This window comes from Chamaea fasciata, unplaced genomic scaffold (genome assembly GCF_029207755.1).
Source record: "Chamaea fasciata isolate MVZ Bird 193981 ecotype frontalis unplaced genomic scaffold, bChaFas1.0.hap1 SCAF_10, whole genome shotgun sequence".
Classification (NCBI taxonomy): Eukaryota; Metazoa; Chordata; class Aves; order Passeriformes; family Sylviidae; genus Chamaea; species Chamaea fasciata.
Window position 1 is genome coordinate 23,603,455 of NW_027094095.1, and position 24,506 is coordinate 23,627,960.

Here is a 24,506-nt window from a genome sequence, read left to right on the forward strand (position 1 = left end):
ATATGACAATGATAAACCGGTCAGGGAGTTATTTAAAGAACATGAAGCACTGACTGGTTTTGGGTTTTTTTAACCAGTATGCCTCAAAGGCTGGCTTAACAAGATTTGAGAGATTTCTAAGACAGGTGGTGTTCATCATTTGAAGATTATGAAGGTTCTTTGATCAAATAGTGGAGCAGTGAGTTAGTTACCAGTAAGTTTTTTGTTTAATGTGACTTAGATATTTTTGCACAAAAACTTCTGGAATTGAGATTGAGGATGCCAGAGATATTCCTGCTCATTCCAGCATGGAGGTGGGTATGACACAAGACTACTTACGTATTTTCATTTGAGGTATCTGAGGTATAAATGAAGTGCTTCAGATGTGTAGTGTTTTAATCACTGGTAACTCAACCAAATGACTGAATATTTTATTTCTGTATTACTTAACTCCTACAATTTCCGTTACTTCACTTCAGTTTTCTTTCACAAGTGAGTGCCTTTTAAGCTGTCACTAGATGAAGAAATTTAGCAACCTGTGTCAAGAAGATCCAGGCCATAAATTTTAAGCACAAGGTTGCAGCTATTGGTGAGAGTAAAAATCCATGAAGAATTAAAATGTCTTAGTTGCCTGTGTTATCTAGCTGATTATTTGATTGTAGTTTCTGGAATTACAGATTCTATAGTCAAAACAAGTACCAAGTGTAGTCCAGAACCAAATCATGTCTTGTTGTTTGAGAAGTTTTAATTGTTCATGAAGTCAGTAGTGCATTGTGGCTGATGAAGAGCTGTGTTGATGCTGTACTGTGAAATGTACAGGCTCACTGAAAAGGCTCTTGTGGAGCTGATCTGCATGATTTTGCATATCCCAGTATCAGAGGTGCTCACTTGATTAAAAAAAAATCCTCCTAGTTTTTGAATTAGAAATTAGAGAAATTTATATCAAGGGAATAATTGTAATATATGCATGTAATATAAGGTAAAAATATACATAAACTATCTATAAATTTGTTCAACTGTTCTGTCAAAAGGGGTGGCAATATATCTGTAGGTAGTTTTTAGTTCTTCTGGAGGCTTTTCCTCTGCTGGAATCAACTTAACAATGAACCTCATAAACAAAAATAAATTCTGAAAATAAAGTTTATTCTGAAAAGCTGCTGTTGTGCTGCAGCTGATGAGCAGGGATAGTTATGGGTGTAGCCATGTCCTGATTCATTCACTGTCAGTCACTGACTTTTGTTCACCGACAGAAGCAGAAGCAGGAATGGACAGGAGGATGAAGTACCTGGCTTGGAGCCAGAAACCCTCAAGAGGTGCATCCATTTTCTGCACAAACTCCAGCCTTTGTAGCAGTTCAGTAGCAATTGAATTATACACAAAAATCAGCCACTCAGCTTTTTTTTTTTTTTTTTTTTTTTTTTTTTTTTGTGTGTGTGTGTGTGTGTGTGTGTGGTAGTCTGGAGGTTGGGGTGCACTTACTTCTGTAAAAAAAAATCATATTTGGGGAGGCAGTAATTATTTCCAGCCTGCCAGAAACAGAATGAGGGCTTGACTATTGCTGCTGGTTTGGCTATTGCTTTGCTGTGTTGTTGAGTTAGAAAGGTTTTAACCTGTGGATCAGCTCAGGTATTTGTCATTGCTGAATGTAAAAGGATGAGCTATTCCTGACAATGCTTCTAACTTTTTCTTTGTTTGGCTATCAATTCCTGGGTCAGTATGAGAAATCTCTGTTGCAGGAACTAATTATAAGTAGGGACAACAACAGTTGCTGTGCTTATTTGTGCTAAGGAAAAGGAGTGGGATTACATGTCTCACTGTTTTTGTCAGGAGAACATGAGAAATTTTGTCACCTAAAGAAGGTCTTGGGTGGGAGTTGAAGAAAATGATGGTGGGATGGAGCCTGTGAAGTCCGTTGATGAGTGTTGATGACTGTTTCCATATTAGCAGAAGGAAACACAAGCACACTGTAAAGGATGGCTTTGCACTTGGGTATCTGCAACCCTAATTTTGAAATAATCAGCACAAAGTGAGCAGATATGTAAAACAGATGGGGGAATTGTATGCCGGGTGACATTAAGAGAAATGCCTGATAATTTAGATACCATTTTGTTGTTAATGTACTTAAAGTGTTTGTGTTTCTATAGGGGGTTATGTTTAATGTACTAAAGGAGATGATACTCAGCTGAGTTGTAGGCTGCTAAGAGACTGAATAGTTAGAGAACAGGAATAAGTAGTTATATTTTGTCTCTAGTGTGGTTCAATAATCAGAGTTCAAAGTTTTCCTTTAATGAATTATGCATATAAATGTATTGGTTATGTTTTTCCCCATGCTTTGTTCACAAAAGAAATAATTACCATTCATGAATATTTTCTTTAGTTTCAAATAGCGAATGTGGAGTGATAGACTCAAACTTTGATCTCCAGCCTATTAGTTGAAGTGGTTTAATTATTTTCAGCCATTATCCTGTTCTGTTCTCAGCAGAGAGATTGGTTTTTATATTGTTGGCTGCAGCTTTCACATGGTTTTGATGTGCACCTGCACATGAATCGCAGCAGACACGTTCCAGGCTTGAAAGGACAAAGGTGGGGACTTTGCAGCAGGAGCATCCCTTGGAGAAGCACCTCTGTGTGTTCATGTGTTTAAGAGCAGTTCAGCACCCAGAAGATCAGGCTGCAAACTGCATTTCATTGTGGCTGCAGGATGCCCAGCACCAGCCTGAAGCTCACTATTGCTTCTGCTTGCCTCCTTGGCTGAGCAGTAGTCACTAAATCCAGTTGGGGTTGCCCTTGAGCCATCTGGTTTCTTGTTCAGTACCCCAGTAATAATAAATCAATAATAAATTCAGTTCTTTAGAGCATGAACCTTATTGACCGGTTCAGGCTTTTTAATGAAAAATGTGGGTTTATATTTTAAATTCTCATGGTTTCTAAGGCAGGGTTCATGGTGTGGGTTGCTGTAATTTTTGTGCTATCTAAATGTAAAATTTTCTAAAAAGAAAATACAGCTTTCCCATATTATATCCAAATTTGAAAAGAGTAATTTCCTCAGCAAACTAAATTTGCTAAACCAGTTTCTAACTTCAGCTGTAAGGTTTTTTTCGTTAATTATTTCCTGCTATCAACCATCTGTATCAAATATACTTTACAAGGCTGTATACAAATGGGAAAAAAAAAAAGGAAGCATAAGAAACACGAAAAAATAGTTTTAATCCAGAATATATCCAGTTAAAATACACATTTATATGAACCAAATATTACAGATTGTTGTTTTGATGGTGATTGGTGCTGGTAAAGAGTAGTATTTACCTGAAGTTTTTATGTCTGTCTCTGAAATATGGTAAGCAACATAAAAGTGTTTGCTGAAGATGTGTGCAAGCCTTTTATGGTGGTCTTTATTCCTTCTAATCACTTTTTAAGGCAGCTTATGTCCCCTGTGGACTTGTTTTCTCTCATTCTCTCCCTCCTTCTCTGCATTACCATTCTACTTCAAACCTCTGAAGATTCTTAGTTTCTGCTGCCCTAGACATTTCTGATGAGGGTTTCATTAGACAAGTCTTCATCATAATTTGTTAAACTTACCCTCAGCTTCTTGACAGTAAAATAACACGCTAACACACCAAGGAATTTCTTTGGGGGGATGGGCTGAACTACTTGTATTCTTTTTAATGTTTACACCTTGGAAACAATAACAAGTTTGATGGCAAGAAAAAAAATTTCTGGCCTTTACTGCTGGTTTACGTCTTCGTGCTGCCATGCTCAGGTGCTGTGGGAATTTCCTCTGTGTCTGCAGAGAAATGGAGTATATAATTCAGTTTCTGCTCGTCTTGGCGGGTGAGTGTTTCTGCTGGTGATGGATCGATGCTGTTTCCCTGCCAGGAGCAAGTGCCATTGTCCCAAGAGTGGGAAAGCCAAAGTGCAGGAAGTGGATGAAAAATGGTTCTGAAAAGGAGTAGGGAATTTTGCTGCTTTTGCATCTGTTCTGATTTGGATCTGAAAATAAAGAAATAATGCCTTCAGTCAACACATTCTGCTTGTGGTGCTTTATATAGATGGGGAGAGAAAGAGGTGCACTCTTCTGACCACGCCATCCTTCTCTGAGCTCGTAGAAGGAGCTCACAAACAGTGGGTTAAAAATAACCTGCTGCTCTTAAGCTGATCCATGGGGCTGGTTCTGGAGGTGGAACGTGCCAAATTTTTCTTGTGGGGCTCCGCGGCAGTGCTGCTATTCCTGCATTAGACTTTAAAAATTATTTGAAAGCATTGTTTCTTTAAAAGAAGCGATTTGGTCAATCAGGAGTATTTTGGTGTTATGTATAGACTATTTTCAGAGACAAAGAATTTATGGAGGTTTTAATCAAGGATTTAAAAGTGGAAAAAGTATTTTGCACAGTTTTTATTGTCAAGTTTCCACTACTTAATCCAGGCTCTCATTTAATAAGTACAATAGAATTATACGTAGCATACCAAATTTGTACTTTTTGTTGCTTGCTATGCGATCTTACTCCAGAGGCACAGTGTGGGGGCAGGGGCTTTGATTGTGTAAGGAACAGCCTCCCTGGCCTTTCCTCCTCAGCCTGGCGCTCTGTTTTCCTAATTGCTGAGAGATTGGGATTTTGTAGTGTGGGACCGCGATCAAAATCGTGGGAGGGTCTGAAGGTCGGAGCTGTCACCTGGAATTTGACTTGGTTGATGAGTACTTGTGAATGGCAGCCTGAATACAGCCTTTATTTAGCACGTTAAAGCCCATCAAACATACATACAGGGACACTTCTTTGGGGAAAGTAACATTCTTACAAATACACGTCTAAAAATACAAATCACACATCTCACAAATACACATCATTTGGGGCAGTTTTGTTAATAGCACAAAACTGATTTTGAGCTGATTGAAGTTGCTGTTTGCAAGCACAAGTGCGAAGGGAACATCTCCTCCTTAGTGAAGGTGTTCCCCCTTCCTCCCCTGCAGCGTCCGGCTCCCCAGGCTGCTGTGGGCGCTGCTGCTCTGTTCTCGGTGCTGGAATCCATAAACTTTGTGTCTGGAACACAGCTTGGGAGTCGCGGGACGATGTTTTAAGCAGCAAGCTGTGCGTGCAGTTGGGGGGATTGATTTCTGGCCGAGGGCTGGTTCACGTGTCCCCGGGGCCGGCAGCAGCTGCTCCCCGCGCACCGCTCAGGGTGTGCCGGGCTTTGGGTGCGAGCGCTGCCTCTGCTCTCCCGCCCTGCGAGTTCCCAGGCTGCTCCGTCAGATCTCTGCCAGAACCCTCTCAAGTGTGCCATCGCCGTCCCGCTCTCCCTGTGGTTCGGTGAGGAAGGTTATTCCCGCTCCTGGCAGCCCAGGGGTTGGTTGGTGGCTGATTTGCGGCGGCTCGGCCGGAGCGTGGCGGGACCGCGCTGCTGGCGGTGTGACAGGTCAGGTGGCCCCTCTGTGTCCTGGGCTTGTCGGCACCTTCCTTTCCTTCTGCTGGGCTCCGTTTCCTTTGGCCGGATGCTGTGAATAGGCTCGCAGAAGATTTTTTTTTAATCTGATTTTTTTTTAAAATAAATGATTAGGTTTTTGACATGAGCTGTGTGATTAATCTGGACCATTACTGAACTCCCGAGGTCTCTCTGACACTGGGGGTGTATGAAGAGCTTGGAATTGCACTGATTGTTCTGTGCTCTGCGTTGGAGTGATAACAGTGGCCTCTCCTTCCCGGCTCTAAGCCTCTTATGCTGGGAAGAGGCATATCAGTGTATCAGCACAATGATGAAGCGGAGGAAACAGAGGCTTGGAGCCCCATCTCTGCGGATCCAGTAAGGACTGTTGTGAAAAATAAATTGCACTTAATCATTTCAAATTGAAGCTGTGAAGAAGAAAAACTGGCCAGAATTTTCTGTGGCCAATAGACATTGCTTTGATTTGTTAGAACTTTTATCTGTTGTACTTATTTGGCTGTACATGGAATTTCCTTTTGGAAGCTTTAGCATTTTACTTTTGTGGAGCATTAACCATGAAGTATAGCCAAAAAAAGCAATGTTTCAATGTTTTTAGCTGGGATACATTGTGGTTAGATTTTGTCCCAAGCATTAGTTTAGTAAAACTGAATGTTTGTAACTCTGTCTTTCTAGTTTAATCATTATTCAGATTTAAAAAGTACTTTTAACAATCTGTCAGAAAGCTGTCACAGTGTTAAAAACTTCAGAAACCTGGGCTACCTTTTGCTTCTAGAATTAAGAATGCGATTGAAAACTTCTAGATTTAAAGGAAGAAGTCTTAACTTACATTGCCACATGTATTTCTATTTAACAAGCATTTCCTTTTTAATGCTTGTGTCCTTTATAAATGCTTTGAAATCTACTAATTCAAACTGCTATTTATGATGTTCGTAGTCATATTTATTATTTCTATTAGGTAAAATTAAGGAAATTGTATATTTAATACTGTGTTCTTAAGCAGAGGAGGTGAAAAGAATCTATCGTGTAGTCAGTGGAGGGAGGAGCAGGGTAAGAGGCAGGCTTAACCTTTTCTGTCTGCAGACTGTAAAGCTCATCAGCTGTTTAAGCAGAGATTGCTGGTGGGGAGGATTTCCAGTATGTAAAGGTTGCTTTTCTGATAAGTATTTGGATTCATTGGAAAATTTAAAGCTGGGAACATGGACAAACATGCTTGACTTCAGGACTCTGAGTGTAAAATATCTGAATTCTAAACAAAACTGAAACATGCCTCAGATTTTCATTTTGCTTGCTTTTGTGTTTAAATATGGTAAAGAGAAACTTTTTTTCAGCCCTCGGTCAGAAATCAAGGTTATAGGTGTAAGAATACAGTGGCACTAATTCGTATTCTAACACATAAACACACTTTGTAATACCAATAATTGTAAGTTAACTTTTACTTTATTTCTAGTGAAGGACATCTCATCGTGTATAGTTCACTAAAGTAGGTGTTAGAAGCTCTGCTCTGTGTTTATGTACAAGTCTGTGTGCAGCTTTTTGAAAAGCAGCTACTTTGAGACCTTTTCTGTGTCCTGTGTGAATACAAATGTGCCTTGGCTGCTGACCCTGCAAAAGCAGGGTAGTTCACAGAGCTGGGCGCCAGCACCTTCAGCTGCAATCCTGATGCTACTGTGGATGTGCTGCGGACATGTCATTTAACCTCTTCATGCCTCAGTTTCCCCACTGCTAAAATTACAATAAAGCCACTTTGCAGTGCTGCTTTCAGGCTTAATTAGTTGTTGCTCTAAAACAACTGCCACTGCTAAATGTTGTTTTCTAGTTAATGGTTTGTGTAATTCATATTTTCACAGTTGTGTGTTTTGGTTATTGCCACAGCTGTGGCATGGAACCATGGCTCCCAAATTGTGAAGGCAGTGATAGAAATGGTCTGTGTTTGGTGCTGGTGCCATTATCAATTTGTTCTTTTCTCTCAATTGAACATTTTATATTAGAGATTGACAATGGTGTCTATTCCAGAAAGCCTGGAAATCACTGCAAGAAAGGATTTGGATCGTTCCAGATTGGAGAATTTTTGTAGTGGAAAAATAACATTAAATAGATATTAAATTGACTGAAAAATACATTTTGGTTTGGATGATAATGGAAAGGAATGATTTTTGACCACTTAGTTTATTGCATTTGTTTAGAAGATATAACTTGTATTTTGGAATTATCTTTTTTCTTTATTAAAACAGAAGATGTGATATTGACCCTGATTTTTTTTTTTCTACTGTGGTACCTTGTCAGAATCTCCTCTCCTTTGTTCTCCCACTGCCGAGGAAATGATGTTCATCAGCACATGTTCTCTCCTACATCTGCTCCAGGTCTGCAGCATCTTAAATTCCCATTTAGTGCTGACTGTGCACTTGTCACTTCTCCTCTAGTATTTTACCTGAACACAAAAGCCCAGAGCAATCCATCTAGTCCGTGCTACAGCCATCCTTTTCAGTGGAGGTAAGGAGAGGTGTCAACTAGGAATTTCTAACAGTTTGGTGTTCGCGTAACCATCTGTGAACTTAACAGCTTTACAGTTCAAGAGAATAACATCTAACAGAAGGAAACAGCTTCCTAGTCACAACTTACTTCCAGCCATTTAGTGTTCAAGTTGATGTTGCATATTGGAACAAATTTTTTGTAGTTTGTGTGTAGGCCCTGTGTAGGGAAGAAGATAAATTGGATTAAGAAATGGAAACATGTCTGCTGGTGTGTGTGCATGCCTGTTCCTGGTGGTACCTTGTGTTGGCACACGTGCAGCTTGTACTGTGCAGCAGAGGAGCCCTCACAGGCCTGTCTAGTGTCAGGAAAAACAAAAGTAAAACAACCTAAAGCGAGGTCCTTAAAAAACCCTGTCTAAGTAGTGGGTCTGTGCTAAATACTGCACCTCCTTCTATTCCCTGGTAATCCACTCTGCTTTCTTACAGAGGCTGGCGGGCTGAAGTCTCCAAGCACAGAGTATACAAAGGATAAGGAGTAGAATCAAGCCTGTTGTTAGCAGGCTTGAGTGAAGGTTAGAAGAGTTTCTAAAGCAAAAATAGCCCAAACTAGCTCAGCTTATATTAAAGCACTTAACAGCTCAACTGATGCATTTTCCCTTCAGGATTAGCTCTTGCTCCTCATTGTGCTCGTATGGGACAAGCACAGCCATCAGCTGCCCCAGTGGAAACCTTCGGCTTCTTCACTGAGAGGAAATGCCACCAGCTCTCAGGGGGACAGTCCCAGGCAAAGGCTCACACACGCTGGAGGTCTTTGCCTGTGCGGTTATGAAACCAGAGCTCAGTGGTACCTGCTTAAAACTTGAGCCAACATAGCACCAGAGGGCTGGTTTTGAAGTTCACATGCTGCAGGGTGGATGTGGCTGGTCAAATTTCAGTTACTCATCAGGTGGTAATGCAATAGCCCCTGAATCTAGATGTTATTTCAGAGGGAGGTTGGTCTTGCTGGCCAGCTCTGGTAGGACTAACCAGAAAATGTGAAGTTGAACTATTTTAGGCTTCTGCCCCTCTAATGCAGAGTAATATATATGACATCTGTTGAGTGGAAATCAGGTTGTCAGCAGAGGAAAGGGACTTTGCATGTGTCTGTCCTCATTGTGCATGGCCATGGGGAGAGGGTTGCCCAGCATCTGCTGTTTTCCCTGCATGTTGGGCAGCAATTGGTGACAATTCTTAAGAAGGTGCTCACTTTGGCAGCACTTGGGGGAAGTGAAGGGCAGAGACTACAGAGCAGTCTCCTAACATTTCAATGTCATGGCCATCAATCTAATTTTAAATGAATTTTTATTATTTAAAGGCTGGTATTGGGTAATGTTCCTTTAAACAAGGGTGATTAAACTCGATTAAATGCTGTTTAGCCTTGGGGCTAATTAACAGACTGGTAAGTGGCAATTAAATATCAAGATTAGATTATTGTTAAAGTCAATTGAGAACTGTTCTTTCTGGAGATGAGATCTGATAATTATTGATTATTTTCAAAAGCCTTTTTGGTACTTACTGCTTTTTCTTCCTCTGAGAAACCTTCCATTTTCAGGGTTCTGACATGGGTCAGTGAGTAATTTTCTCTTCAAGAACAGTTCATATAAAAGTCTTAATAGCAAGCTTTATTCCACTGTTACTATGGACTCCTTGATAATAATATTTTTCACATATGGGGACCTTCCAGCCATCTGCTCTTTAAATACTGAGTGGTTGATGATTCACAGATACATGGTTCTGTGTAAGAGCTTAGGTCGACTATAATAAGTTTTTATTTTCATCGTTGTTGCTTTCACCTGTGCAGCTCTTGATCCTGTTTTATCCTGTCTTTCTTTGTTGTAGTTTTGTTTACTTGGTTACGGTGCCAGTGATAGCCATTCCTGCCTGCTTAGAGCAAAGGTTCATCTTGGCAAGTTACCACTGTCATTGATCTACTCAGCTTAGCACCTCAGGTTAGCCAGGCAGTGATTCATTTCCATGACTATGCAGGGAACTGCTGGAAAATGTAACAAGAAAAACTTGTGCCTTCACGTTAAATCTTCCTCACTTTGGTATATTGCATTTGCAAGAATTTGCACATATTTTCCCTTCTTCCCTATATTTCATGGTGCCATTGATAATTTTATGTCGACAGATGAACAACTGTTGGTGCATCTGATGTCAAGACAGATGGCATGGAAGTTCATGGCTTCTGAAAGAATTAATCTAATTAAGATTGAAAATATTTTTTACATAACCTTTGAGCAAATGAAAATAATGTAAACCTTGAAAAAGAGTAAAAGGAAATGTGGTCTGATTGCAATAAAAACAAATTGATAACAGGTGGAATAAGACTGCTATAGTTGATGGAAATGTGTGTTGGAATTAAGGTCATGCGTCTTTAGGAAGAAAAGAGAATTACATCCAGAATTAAACAAGTGCTGATTCTTGTCTTTGGGATCTGGCTTGCACTCTTCTGGGGGTAACAGGAAAGTCAAATTACTGAAGAAGAAAATGAGGCCATGTTTCACAGCTGGTCCTCTTTATGAGCTGGCAAATCCTTGTGCACCCATATTAGTCCTTTAATTTAACCAAAATATGAATTTACAGAACTAGTTGATCTCAAGTTGCTTAAGAGATGTCATGAATTGATTGTTCTAACTTGGAAGTGATGAACTGTGAGATTAAAAGAGAGTGCAATCACCCCATTCTAGAAAATGTTACATTCTGTCTAACACCCTCAGTAAGATATCAGTAATTCTAGAAGCAGTTTAATTTGTGTGTGGTAAAAAGGATGAAAGTGTCCAGGTGCTGTTTTTCTGGCATCTCTGAGTGCTGCAGCTGAGGTGAAGTCTCGGTGGAAATTTGCTTCAATTTCCTAACAAACCAAGGGAAGAGTTGGCTTCAGCTGGATCATTCAAGGGGCATTTTCTTGTGCTATTTCAATTTCATAGATTCATGCCAGTTGTGGAACATGTTCTTATAGGGATGTATGGTGGAGGTTATTTTTATAGGAATGTTTTCCCTTGGAAATTCTAGCTTTAATGAAGTCTATTGGAAATAGCTATTAAAATTTTTTTATAGCTTTGCAGAATAGTTTAATAGATTTTTTTCCTAGCCTGTACAAAATCTGGTCACCATTTGTGTATGTGATGGTGACCAGACCCTTGCTGTCTTATTTAAGTAAAACAAAATGGGAAACCTAATGTTGCTCCAAAATAGTCTTTAAGCACACTACATAATTACTTGATCAGTGTGTAATTACAATGTTATGAGTTTTATATAATTAGGATTTTATGGACATCTGTGATATAATTTAAGAATATATTAATTTATTTACATAAAAAGCCTATTCTAGGAAACAAGCCTTTAATCAATAAGTGTAGAAAGTAACACGAATATATTATACATAGGCATTCAGCAAATGTCCTGGAGGGCTGCCTGCCTTTATTTAAAGCCTTTTTTGTACAAGCTGTTGCAATGGAAGAGGGGAGACCTATATTTAGAGCTGTGGCTTGTTTGGGTGTATGAGTGAGGTTGGGTGGGCGGTGTCCTGGGTGAATCTGCTCCATTGCAGTGAATCCAGTGGGTTTTCCAGAAGTGCAGGGTGCTGGTCAGCAAACCCTCACCAAAGGGTGGGGATGGGGACATCCACCTTCTTGGAATGGGTCTCCTGTTAGACCATGGCTCTTTATCTTGTGTATGGGGATTGCTGGTGTGCCTCGGTGGGAGTCTTGTAACTCCAGTCCTGCTGCTTCAAGGCAGATGCAGAAATACCTTCCGTAGCATAAGGATGAATTCTTGGCACACACATCCCCAGATCACCTGAGGTTTGGGATTTGAAGACTGCATGTATTTTACAACATCAGGGCCGTAGCTGTAAACAGAAGTTCCTTACTTTTAAGGAAGATCAAAAACATTTCAGAATTCAGAATTGATAAGTTTCCCTGTTTTTATTTTGAAATACCTCAAGGCTTATCAAATGTTGTTGATGATTTCCTGTTTTTGCTTAAATTTTGCTAAGTGTAAAGTCACTTGATATGATACAGGTTTAATTTTTTTTTTTTTTTTTTAGTTAGAAATTCCTATTTGACAAATATTGGAGGATTAATGAAGAGGCCTATATTCAGTTTTAACGACATTTGGAAATTGTTCTGGTTTTGCAGTAAATGTTATCCTCCTGGTTTAGTGCTTGATTTGGTACAGGTTCTGCTTTCTTAAATGTGCTAAATAATTGGTCACAGTTGACTGCAAGACAGCATAATGTCACTTTTGGAAACAGTGTAGATCAGCAATTCAAGAATAATGAGAAACAGAACAACTTTGTGGATATATCATTATGCATAATGTGAAATGATGAATTTTGAGTAGGTAAGCTTTTGGCAACTGGATTCTAATCTACATCTCACATTGAATGAATGAGTTCCCCAGAATTAATTTCTTTTTTAATGGAAATTTTTCTCCTTATTCCTTTTCCTTTGTACTGGTTATTATTCTTGGGAATCATTTTTTCCATCTAAGAAACTACATGGGAGGGACACATGGTGATACTTGAAACGTGACAGGCTCAGATAAACTTCTTGTGTGTCTTGAGCTGATGGGAAACTGTTTGTTTGCTTTAATATTGTTGGGAATATTGAGGCATGGTGGCCTGAATGGTATAATTTTTTCATGTGAAGGCATTATGTAAATGCAAAAATCCCTGCATCCTGCCTGGAGCTGCAGTAGCAGAAGAGTTAAACCCTGGGGTTTGGAGCCCGAGGTGTGAATTCCTGTCTCCTTCCAGGCTCACCATTTGGCTGCCCTCCATGGGACCAATTGTAAATCATAACCTGGAGGTTTGACCTGGGAAATTGGAGGCTCACAGAGGGGAGCTTGTACTTGTGACTTTAGAAGTTGGAGAGCTTTACTGTCTGTTGGCCATTTCACCTATAAACCATATAAGGTTATGGTTCGTAACTGGTTTTTCTCTATAATCACGTTCGAAGGCTGTGATCTGCTGGTGCACCTGTGTATGAGCTGACTCATTTACTACCCCTGCACTGTTCAGAGTTTGGGATGGTCGGGACAGGTCAGCAACTTCTAGGGAGGAACGAAGAGCTCAGAAGGTTCTTAAGAGCTGTAGTAAATACTGAAGCCTTTCTTTTTCTGTCCTTATCCTCAAATAACAGTGAGTTCCTCAAACGATAATGGTGTGCTCAGTTCTGTATAAAATTTTTCCTTCCAAGTAGTCTCTCCTTCAAAGACTTTTTGATCTTGAATACAGATACAGAAACAACCAGAGCACTGAAAGATTCCTGGCAAGGGAATAATTCTGAGAAGGAAATAAAATTCTTAACCAGACAGTCATGTGTTTATAATTGCTGATAGACAGTGCCATGCATTTTCCAAGATTTGTTTTTAATTGGACTATGAGGCAACCAGGGGCTATTTTTAGTTTTAATTTGGAAAATCAGTGAGTGTGTAAAGAAGCCTGTTAATGTCTTGTGCTGAAGCACTAATAGTAGAGATGTACTAGCAGTGAGTAGCTGGTGTCACCTTCATGGCCTGGAGCTGGGGGGAAACAGGTTGTTTTACACAGCTGTGTGTCAGCCCAGGACTGTTCCTCCCCATGAGCAGCAGGTGCCTTTCCAATGTGTTTCCTTAAAAAATTGCTTTTTGAAGACGTGTTACAGTTTTAATTTGGTTAGATAAACCATTTAGTGGGTCAATACTAACCTGAAAGCTTAAGGAAGGTTTAGGGTGTAAAGAAGGAAAGAGGATCTCAGGGTAACTTTTCACCAGTTTTTGGAATGGTATCCCTTTCAGCTCAGTCTTGCTATCCTGAGCTATGGTGAACTTTTGTCTCAAATTTATGCTCCTGTTTGAATATTCATAACTACCATGCCAGAGGGCCTGCAGAGCTTCGTCTGCTTTAAATGGACCCACTCGTGCTCTCTTTTCTACAGGCTGCATCTGTGCTCCCTTTTTCTTCAGTACCTCTCTGTTCCTGTTTTTGTTCATTCATCTCAAATATGCTCCATTTAGTGCTCTAAGTTCTCTCTTCCCCTCATTTATCTTCTGAAATTTTGCTACTTTGGCTAGTTGTTATTATTCTGTCATTCAATCCCTTGTGTGGTACTTGAGAGCATAATCTTCTAACCTAGTTTACATTACACTGTCATTATGAATTATTAATGTTCTAAAATAAAATCTTCAAACCGTAATCTTTGCTGTGGTGAAAGAGCTCTGTGTGCTTTTGTTCCCTTCCTGTTCTCCCTGTCCTTTCCTTTCTTCAGACCTTTAGGTCTTTAGAGCAGGGATGTTATCGATCCAGCCGTCTGAGAAAGACTTGCTGTGCACTGAGAATTGCACTGTCACATCTCTGGGCTGAGATGGGCATTTATTTATATAAACACCAAAAAAGGTGGTTTTGGAAGTAATTCTTTTGGTTCTCATCAAAGACATGCTGCACAAGTGGAAGTGATAATGTATGTTTGGGTTATAGCTTGCCTGAGAAGGTGAATATTATTTTTTGTACTCTTTATTACATTCTTGTTTTTGTTCCTGAGATCTCACTTTTATTTGTGAGCAGATGAGAAATTTAAAATAGCAGAACAGGTCAAGGTGTAGTTCTCAGCAAGTTTTTAGGGCAAAATTTTCCACTGAAAGAAATCTGGTAAAAGCCCCTACTACCTTTCCTCCACACTTCATTTTAATGCAGCTGCTTGCCCATTCTGCTTCCGAGAGACTGGAAGATTCCAGAATCATTAAACGTCCAATTTTCCGAGTGAATCAACACACAAATATTGACCAGAAGTTGTTCCTTTAAAGTCACGAGTGTCTGCACTGCCCTCTCAGAGAACTTGCAATTAGTTTGAGCAGAATGCAGTCGATTAGAGCCGCGCTTGGCGTGGCGGAGCAGCCCGTGGGGACGTGTCCCGGCCTGCGCCCCATGGCTGAGCGCGCGCAGCCTCCGCTGGTGGCAAGATGGATCTCAAAAGTGGGACCTGTCGCTTCTGCAACTTCCCCCTCCTCGTCAGGAGCAAGGGCAGCTGCAGGCTGGGCCGCAGGACGCCGCAGTCGGTGTTCTACATCGTGCTCTTGTAAGTGGTCGCTAATGCCAGGAGCGTTCCGTGGGTCTGGAGCTGTGCTCGCTCTGAGGGAAGGGAAGGGTGTTCTCTCTGGACACGCAGGTGCTGTTGGTTTGCACGCCTCATCTGTGCTCTCCCTGCTTAAGTGTTTGTTTAGGAGCCTGTGTGTTGTGCTAAATACTTTGGCCAGCTGGAAATGGGATTTGCTTTTCGTACCGGCTGCGTTTTAATAGGTAGTGCAGAAAATGTTTTCTGTTAGAAAATATTTTTTAAAAATTGTATACATTCGTGCTTAAATTTTATTTTTTTTCCTTCCCCTAATCTATAAAATCTACATCTCCTAATAAAAATTTGTAAGAAAAGAAAATAAAGTGAATACAAGATGGATATTCCCATTTATTAACACTTTCTCCTTTTCTTTGTGTCTGAGATGGCTTAAAAGGTCATTGGTGAGGTGGGTTATAAAAGTAATTTATTTTAAAACCAAGAAATTTTGTTATATATCTGTGTTTCTAGCTCTATTATTTAGATTTATTTGTGCCATTTTTAAAGTTACAGTAGAGTCTAGTAAGATATAGCGCTGCAAACTGATAAATTTTGGGTTTAGTATTTCAACGTGAATGTTTCTCTGGAGACAGTAGAAATCATTAGGAGTTCCATATCTGTCCATTCTGCACTTTATTTCAAAGCTGCGAATTCAGTTTGAGTCAGTTTGTCTTAATTTATTAAATCTGCTTCTATGTTCTCACATTTATGTCTGCACTTATAGATAGGTAGACACACATGTTTATAGTCATATCTAAAATAAATGTCTTCATTCAAGACCTTCTAAATAAATGGGTATTTTAAGAAACCTTGGTTTTGTAATGAATCGCCTTTGTCGGTTTCTCAGAATTACAGTAGAACAGTTGATAGAGTTGTATCAATCTCTAGTTATTTAAAAATCTGTGGTCCAGGCTTGTTCTCATGTTGGATCTGTTTGTATGTTAAATATTTTTCTGAGGCTCACAACCTGGAGTACTTTGTTTGTCTGACAGTTGATCATATCACAGTTTTCCCAGACTTTAAGATTAGGAGCTAAGCTTTTGCTGTGAAGATTCATAGTATTCCAGAGGAATGGCTAAAATAGGGGCTAATTTCTCTTAAAAATGCATGTCCAAATAAGGATGTAATTCTGCCTTTAAAACTAGATAAACTTTTTCTCCTTTTTTTTTTTTTTTTTTTTTTTTTTTTGTGTGTGTGTGTCTACTAGCACCCCTGATGTTTCCCTAGCATGGTTTTGGTTTCTCATGTCTCTTTTGTACCATGCTTATTTTGTAAAGTCTATTCTTATCCCATGCTCTAACTTCATTAAGAATTTATGCTTGAAAATGTAAAATTCATCCTCTTCATCTGTTCATTACATTAGCATTCCCCTTGCTCCCAGAATAACTCTTCTTAGCCAACATCCTACAAAATAAGCTTTTTGTCTCAGAAAAGCCATGGTAAATGCAAGGGCTTTACAATATCCTTAACATTTCAGCTGAGCCTAAGTGTGTTAACCAGGGAAAGAGGAAACAAGCTGTGGAGTGGAATGTCCTGCACCGGAGATTTGGGTTGGAGCAAACAACCTGAATTATACCGAGAAACAAATCAGATGCCAGAGCTTGTTTCAGAGTTCAGGCTTGATTTGGTCTTCTGGGTAATACGCTGTGAAACAGGTGACAGCACTCCCTGCTCGCTGCTCACCACCAGTGCCCTGAGCCCGGGGGCACCATGGTGATCCTTGGCACACGCTACTGCCCTGGGATGCACGCTGGGGGTTTGTGGTCCTGCATAGATGAGGGGAGCCCTTTTTGCTTTTGTGAACTGGTAATTGAGAACTGAGTAACTCAAAGCCCTCTAATTCACCCGCTGAAATACAGCTCAGTTCCTTCTCTTCGTTGTTTGCTTTGTTCTTTTTACCTTAATTATTTGCCTGTTGTCTTGGTTTCGTTTTAGCCATCCACTGGTATTTCTTCTTCAGTCCTCACTCCCTACTAAGACACAAAGTCTGCCAGCCACCTTTGCTGTTGCTCTTACCCCAGTTTGTCCTTTAGGCTCTGCACTGTAGCTTCTCTGTAAAATGGGGGGAATAACATCTGCTTTTTCAAATCTGCTTTGCTGGCATAGTTTTGTTGGAATGGTTATGGACCATATCTGTCAAGGACTGTGTATTACAGCTCTTCTGGATATGTACAAACTCCATACTACAGGAATTAGCAATAGCCTGGTGGTGTTACTCAAGTACTGGGTGGTGGAAAGAGGTGGAAAAGCTCTGCAAGGAGCTGAAGTGCTGTACTTCTTCATGGAGAGGCTGCTGCAGGCTGGAGTGGCAGGAGAAGAGATTAAGTAATCTTCCTGTTTGCAAATCCAGTTGCACAGTGAATTCATTAAGACTGTATTACAGGTTAAAAAGGAAGTTTTAAGTGCTTTGGGATAAATAATACATGACAAAGATGAGGAAATGCTATGGTGGCAAGAGGAGGCTCAATCTATGTTTTTTCCCTTTGGGTAAATTTTGGCTGGTGATGAAGAGGGAGAACATTTGGAGGAGGATGTTGGGGTAACAGCAGCACTCTGTGTTGCTGTGTTTTTTTTAAGTGCTACTGAATGTCCTTAACTACATTTTGGATAAAGCGTTAGAAGATTTCTGTGTAAACAGGAAGTGACATTTTCAGATCTGATTTTCAGTATTGTTGGTTTTCAAATAACATTTCTCAATTTTTATGGCATTTGAATCACATATGGAGGTTACATTTGATTAAATTGGACAACTGACATTTGAATCACACATGAAGAAGGCTGGGCTAGGGAAAGAATGCAAGATCCAGTAACTTATTTAAAGAGGATAATTGACCTTTCCATGGCATCTGAGCCCAATTGTTAAGTCTGTGAGTTCAAAATTATGTTAAGCTTATGTTGTATTGGAGTAGCTGAACATCTTACTGCTGTTACTTGGGAAGGATAGTGTTGCATGGAATATTAACATAATAAGAAGTGACATTTTTGTAAATAAAAATACCAAGAAATAATATTTCATATTAAATATTCATAGGATTTGGGGCACAATTAACTTGGTAGTTTAGCACTGCTCACTTATCACTTATTTAGTAATGTCTTCACTCACAAGGTTGTGATGATGGAGCTGTAGTTGGTGTCTTCTGTATCTGAGTGAGTACGATTTTGTGAGAGCTGTTTTAGACTGAAATCAGAGCAGTTGCTTGTGCTTAGCAGTGATATTGTAGTGCATTAGATAGCATTTCAGGCTGTCCACTAGGATGGCAACCCCTGTTAGTTCAGTAACTGTGCCCAATTAAAGTTACATGAGGAGTTGGCAGCTTCCATGCAGGTGCAGTGCCTGATAGCTACTTCAGTAAATGTTTCTCATCCTTTGAATCATTAACTAGTGCAGTCACTAGGATGTTCCCTGCATAGGGATTGCACACCAGAGGGAAGTTTAGTTGTTCTTCACCCCCAAAACCCTTGGCCATCAGCTGTTTGTTTAATCTCATTCAGATATGTCTTTGGGAGCCCTTTTATACAGAGGTAGCAATTGAAATCCATGGAAGCCACTGCAGTAAAAGAGTATGACTCCTTAGATCTGGGGTGGTGGCTTGGTGATTTCTGCCCCAAAAGGAAGAAATCTATGTTTTTATAACTTAGCAAATGATAGAAAAGTGGACCTTGAAGATACATTCAGTGTAATGTTTTCTGTCAGACTGTTACTTAGGAGTCTGGCGATTGCAGGCAGCTCAAAGACAGTCTGTTCTTCACTTGCTTAGGTCACTGTTCAAATAATAATGATGCCCCAAATAGCTCCAACACACATCTCCCATGTAATTTTTTTTTTAAAGGAACCTTCCTTTTTATTTTTTTTAAGCATAAAGGAAGAACTTTCTCGTTTCTTTCTATTGAAAGACCAAAGTTTTCTGTTGGAGTTTTTACACCTTACACATTTTTCACTGTATGATGATACAGAGCAGATATCTCTTCACCTGTGTTAACTTATGCTTGCTTATAGTAGAATAATTTTCTGTGCTCATTGGGCATGCACTTTAAAGTTTAAAACAAAGTTAATATGCTCTTTATAGAGATAGAATGTATCTTCTTTTGTTGTGACTTCTCCAAAGAATTTGGCTCTCTTAGCAAAATGATTTTAATTTGTGGGTATTTCTAGTGAATAATTTGTGGATTGCAAACTAATTACTATTTTAAAGAGTTATGTCTCCAAGTATCACATTTCTATGTGAAGCTTAATACAATGTAACCATTCAAGTGATGGCATAATTAGCAAGATACTATTGGTTTTTCCCAATAGTATTTCAACTCGCTTCCATTTTAAGTTTCCCTTCGCCACAGTATAACTTGTGAAATTAATTTAATTTGAAAACTAATGCACTATTATATGGTTCATCCTGGTTGAAGTATTTAAAAATATAATCTACACTTTGTGGAGACTTTTTTTGATACATAGTCACCTTAAAATGTAGTCAGTCACAGGAGTTTTGATCTTTGGGATATTCTTTTTCAAAATTACCTCACTGATCTGCTTGGTACTTCCTTAAACTTTTCAGGGAGTTTGTCTTACTTCTAAAATGACAGATTTTATTTAAAAGAAGATGATCTTATACTGAGGAAATTTATTTAATGATAAATGTAACTACTATAAAAAAAGTCCAGAAAGCAATGGGTTTCATGTGAACTGTTTGCCTAATTGCATTCTCATTTAATGTCAGGCTTAATTAATATCCTACTTTGGTAATGGTAAAGATGAGAAATAGGGAAAGTCGTTGACACTGACTATTTATAACTGTCCAGTGGATGCAGTGTCATTAGGAGGGCTCTGGAAACCGTACATTTGGTTGACAGAGAAATACTCCATCATCACAGGAGCTGCCAAAATGTTCTGCAGGTGGTCTTTTCAGAGGACAAGTTGGGCATAAAGAAGGGAAGGTGCATTAGGAAGATTGATGGAGACTAAATACCCTGTAAGGCGAGTGGGAGAATGTTAGAAAGGAAGAGGCTTCTTTAGGCTTGGGTCTGGAATTCACAAAGAGACATTAATGTTATTATGAGTTAAATAAAATAGAAAACTCATCTTGTAACCCATTTGTGTGAGTGTGCTGTTGACATGTTTCTCTCTTATACAGATATGGTATATTTTTGAATTAGTGAGAAGTTTCTGGCCCGGATTTTCCGAAATATTTTGCTGATCATGCAGAGACAGTAAGACAGTTCCTTCAAGGGATTTCATTTGTCATTGTAGGTGTGAGAAAATCCTTATGCTTTCTATATTTGTTGCTACTGAAGACAATTCTGCAAATGTTGACACTGTCATATTTTAAGTCATGACTTATTTTAAAAGCTTTTTGACGGTTTGTGTTCTTCTGTTTTTCTAGTAAAAACACTGCATCTCCAAGTGTGGTGTCTTCACATTTTTTCTGGGTACTCTGAATTTCTTGGGAATCTATGGGTTCCAAAATGAGCACTTGGCAGGTGTTGATTTGCAGGATTAGAGTTTGTTACTTCCATGTGGAACAGGCATTTTGAAAAGCAGGAATATAAAGTGTTAAAAGAAATTTCTACTGGTTTTGAACAAGTGTTATGTAATTCTCAAAGTGTTTTTTGCAGTTCTTAGCTAAAAGCTCTGAAGAATTGCGTTAAATGGCAAGATGGGTGGATGGCTGAGTTTCTGATGATAGCATACACACCATCTCCTTCCCTGCTTGGGGTGCCCTGTGTTGCCCAGGAACAGCAGAGGGTGGACGGGGTTTAGCTGGATTAACATTGCTGTAGGGCTGTCAGTCACTGATGCCCATGGAGAAATGTTCTCCTAAAATGGCTTCTCCTTTTTGTGTCCTTCCTGCAAGAGATGTGAAAGTGCTGCTGCTGAGTACAGTGATAATGAGTGATATGTCTACAACTACTGAGTTTTCAATCATTTTTGTAAAAAGTGTGACTAATACTGATTTGGGGGTGTTACCTGATTGTGATCTTATTTGCTAACTATAAGCAGTCAGGAATTTATTTCTATTGTGATAACTTTATTTTGTTAGTTAACTGAACACTTCTTTTCCACCATTATTGCTCGTGAAATTCAATTCATGTTTTAGCTGACGGAGTAATATTTTCATAGCTTTTCAAAATCAGGTTTTATTGGAATTGGAAGGTCACATAATATCCTGAATTTAATTCTAAAATGCTAGTGTTCAGTTTATACTTGATTGTCATATGATATTATATGGACACAAAAATGAATGTGTTTATTCTTTCTCATCAGCAGTAGACAGTGGCAGATTTTGGTTCAGTTCTACTCTAACTTTGTGAAATCAAACCACTATGTGATGTAGATTAACTTTGTAAAAATGTTTAAAAGCACTAGAAAAGATGGTCATGTTGTGCAGAGAGTCTAAAAATCCCATTTGCCTGTTTTGAATTCCAGATGGAAGGGAATACTTTGCTCAGTCAGATACTGCGATTCTTGATAAATGTCTGTATTAAAAATACGTAATTATTTAATGAAAAATTATGAAGGCCATCTAATTCTTCCATGAGATTCTGCAGAAGGCTAAAGCGAGTCTAGTGGGATTTCTTTCTCCCAGACATTTCTGTGTATTTTTTTTAGGGCTGTATTGTGCTTGGAAGGCTGTGCCAGCTGTTGATTGTCATCTTTCTCATGTCTGTGATAAAAAGCCACTCAAGAAGGCTGAAATATGAGAACGTCATTAGCTTTCCTACTGGCAGAAGTGCTTAAAGAAGCCACAATAGAAAGAAAATAGATTGCATACTGAAATTTAAAAAAAAAAAAAAAAAAAAAAAAAAGGAGGGGGAAGCTCCAGCAATATTTTGTTTAGAGCCTGGAAAAAGCAAAAACATGGCTAGAGGGTTCTACCGGCACAAAGGGGAATAGTGAACTTTTGGCTGATGTGCAAAGGGGGTGTGTGGGAAACCTCTGATGTGCATCACACGAGTCCTGCTTGTGTTTTGTTGTCAAAATTCAGCTGGTGGAGTTGTTTTTGGGCACCAGGTGCTATGTAGGAGTTTGTGTTTACTGTGACTGACGTGGATCTGGTGTGCCTGACTTCAGGGGGAGAATGGATTTCTGGTTTTAAACTGATCTTAGGAGGTATTGGAAGCTTTTTTTTTTTTTTAAATTAAAAATCTGCCTGGGTTACTGAAGATGAAAGATGGGATTTGTTTAAAGGTGGAAGATTAATTAAGAAAAATAAGCAAAATGCCCCTGATGTGCCTCATGTAGTTAGGAAAAGAAGAGCCACCATATCAGAATAAAAACACCAACTAGGCAGCCAATGGTGCTTTCTGTGCAGACACAGCTTAAACCCCCCTGTGTTATTCAGTATTGCAAACAGTGCCCAGTTATGGTTTTGAAAATACTGAAAATATTTTGTTTGTAATTAGATGAACACAGAGATATGTGTAGAAAGCATGTATGCTCTGTATTCAGCAAACTCCAGGTTTAAAGTGCATATGTTAGGAAGAGAATAAATATCTCATTTTGCACTGCCTCCTAAGGTGGAGGGAGGGAGGCAGGGATGGAGCAGGGAGAAAACAGAGGCAGTGGAAACAGCAGCAATATGTACGCTTGCCTGCCTGTCTCACATTAATGGAACAGCTTGCAAGGTCTACAGGGAATTTGCATTGGCTCTGTCACTGGTATTATTTAGTTCCTTATTTATTGCTAGTGGCTTGATTGTGCTGTATTTTCCCAGCAATGAAAGCTTTTAAAGATCATGTCTGACTCCTTTTGGACAGTGCTGTCCAATTTCTCTCTGCCTGCTACCAGCATGTTGAGACGATCCAAAAGGTAATCTAAGGATTTTGTGAGTAATTCTTACGATGTTTTTCTAAGCTACTTGTTTTAATACTGTTTAGTCTTGCTTTTTTTCCTGGTTTAGCAGATTGAGTCATATTCCTAGTACGTTAGATACGATTTCCTAATTTCTGAATTATTTGTAATTGTATTCGTTGTAAAAATCATACTGTGCAGATCCACGGTTCGTTCTTTTTAAAGATATTTATTTAAAGGCATTGTTCCTTCTCATACTATGTCAATGTGTTGAGGGATTTGTTTCTACAAAATGATGGATAGATGCTTACTGGGAGGAAGCTGCTTTATTATTTGAAGTAGCAAAACAGTATTATGTTGAAATAGGCAGCACCATGAAAGACTTGCAAATATTTTGACTTACAGCACTTACAGTCTTCACAGAGATATGCATAACCTTAAATTTTAAATAATGTTTAATACATTTAGCATCTTTTTTTTTTATTAGAGATGTGAATATGTTAATGTAGCAGTTAATAGGATGAGTGTTTGTATTTATGCTGCTCTCTGGATTTTGATAAAATCCCATTGAAGTGTGCAAACTAATGAATGGTATCGGATCTGATGCGGTACAGGGGTGTCCCTTCAAGACTGGGAAATATCAACATAATTATCGCTCATCAGGTGCTCTGTGGAGCTTAACATTTGTAGCCTGAAAACTTACTGGTGAGACTGGTAGGTAGCTAATCCTGACTAAAGCAGTATATTCAGATTTATGAGTAAACAGTTGCAGCTGGTATCAGAATTTCTCAGCAGCTGGTTTGTTGATATAGTTAATAATCTACATAAGACTCAGAATATAAGCTTTGTCTTAGGTTTAGGGTGAATTTTGTTCATCAGCTATCATAAATTATATAAATCTTTTGTAGAGGATTGTAGCTTCTACCAACAAATGTTTCTGGGGACTCTTAATTTTTTGTTATTATTCCACATTTGTGATTGAAATTTTATCAAAATTGTGTTCTGTGTGCTGCCAATGACTCTTAAAAATCTTAGTGGCAATGAAGAAAGATTTTGTAAATAAATAGGGATTTAGTTGCCAGGAATTGCATTAGCAATGTTGTTCTTTTCAAAATTGTTGTCTTTAGCCTATTTTTTAAAGTAAAAGAGCTCCTTGAGAGTCAGGTTGTATGTTGATACCTCTGCTCCAAGCAGTAACTTTCACACTCATTGAGCAGTTGTAGCCGTGTTTTGATAAAGTGACAGAAGTGATGAAGATGAAGCTTTGTATTTTCTTACAGATTTCTTGAATTTGGCTGGGGAGGGGAAAGGGAGGCAAATTATTCTCCTGTGCCTCCATTTCCAAAGGTTAAAGTAGGTTGGACTTGGCTTTCAGGTGCTCTTGGCCACCAACCTGTGAGCCTGGGAGCAGCGTGGTGTAATGAGACCTGGCTTGCTGTGGGAGCCAGGGGAGCTGGGCAGGGCCAGGAGCTGGTTTAGGGCAGGTGAAGGAGGACACCTTTGCATAGGAAAATAACTTGTGTTAGACCTGCAGATTCTGGATCCTTTCATTGCTGCTGCTTGCACAACTTTGGTTTCCTAAAGCTCCTCCATTCCATGTGCCTAGAGGTAGTATTTAGTGAAAATTCAGCAATAATAATCTGCCAAACAGGGTGGACACCCACAGTGTCTCTCATAACAAAAATAAACCATCCTTGTTTTTTA

General features: G+C 39.2%; 1 protein-coding gene across 4 annotated transcripts in view; it reads left to right on the top strand.

Moving 5' to 3' along the window:
• Window positions 1-24,506, top strand: part of MAST2 (microtubule associated serine/threonine kinase 2) — a 186,292-nt gene that overhangs the window by 81,524 nt on the left and 80,262 nt on the right. Inside the window, exon 5 of one of the 4 annotated variants that reach the window (XM_066192741.1) lies at window positions 7,699-7,905. The exons of the other annotated variants lie outside the window; for them this stretch is intronic. Coding sequence (XP_066048838.1) covers window positions 7,699-7,905 — 207 coding nt within the window. The remainder of the gene's footprint in view (window positions 1-7,698; window positions 7,906-24,506) is intronic. 4 annotated transcript variants of the gene reach the window in all.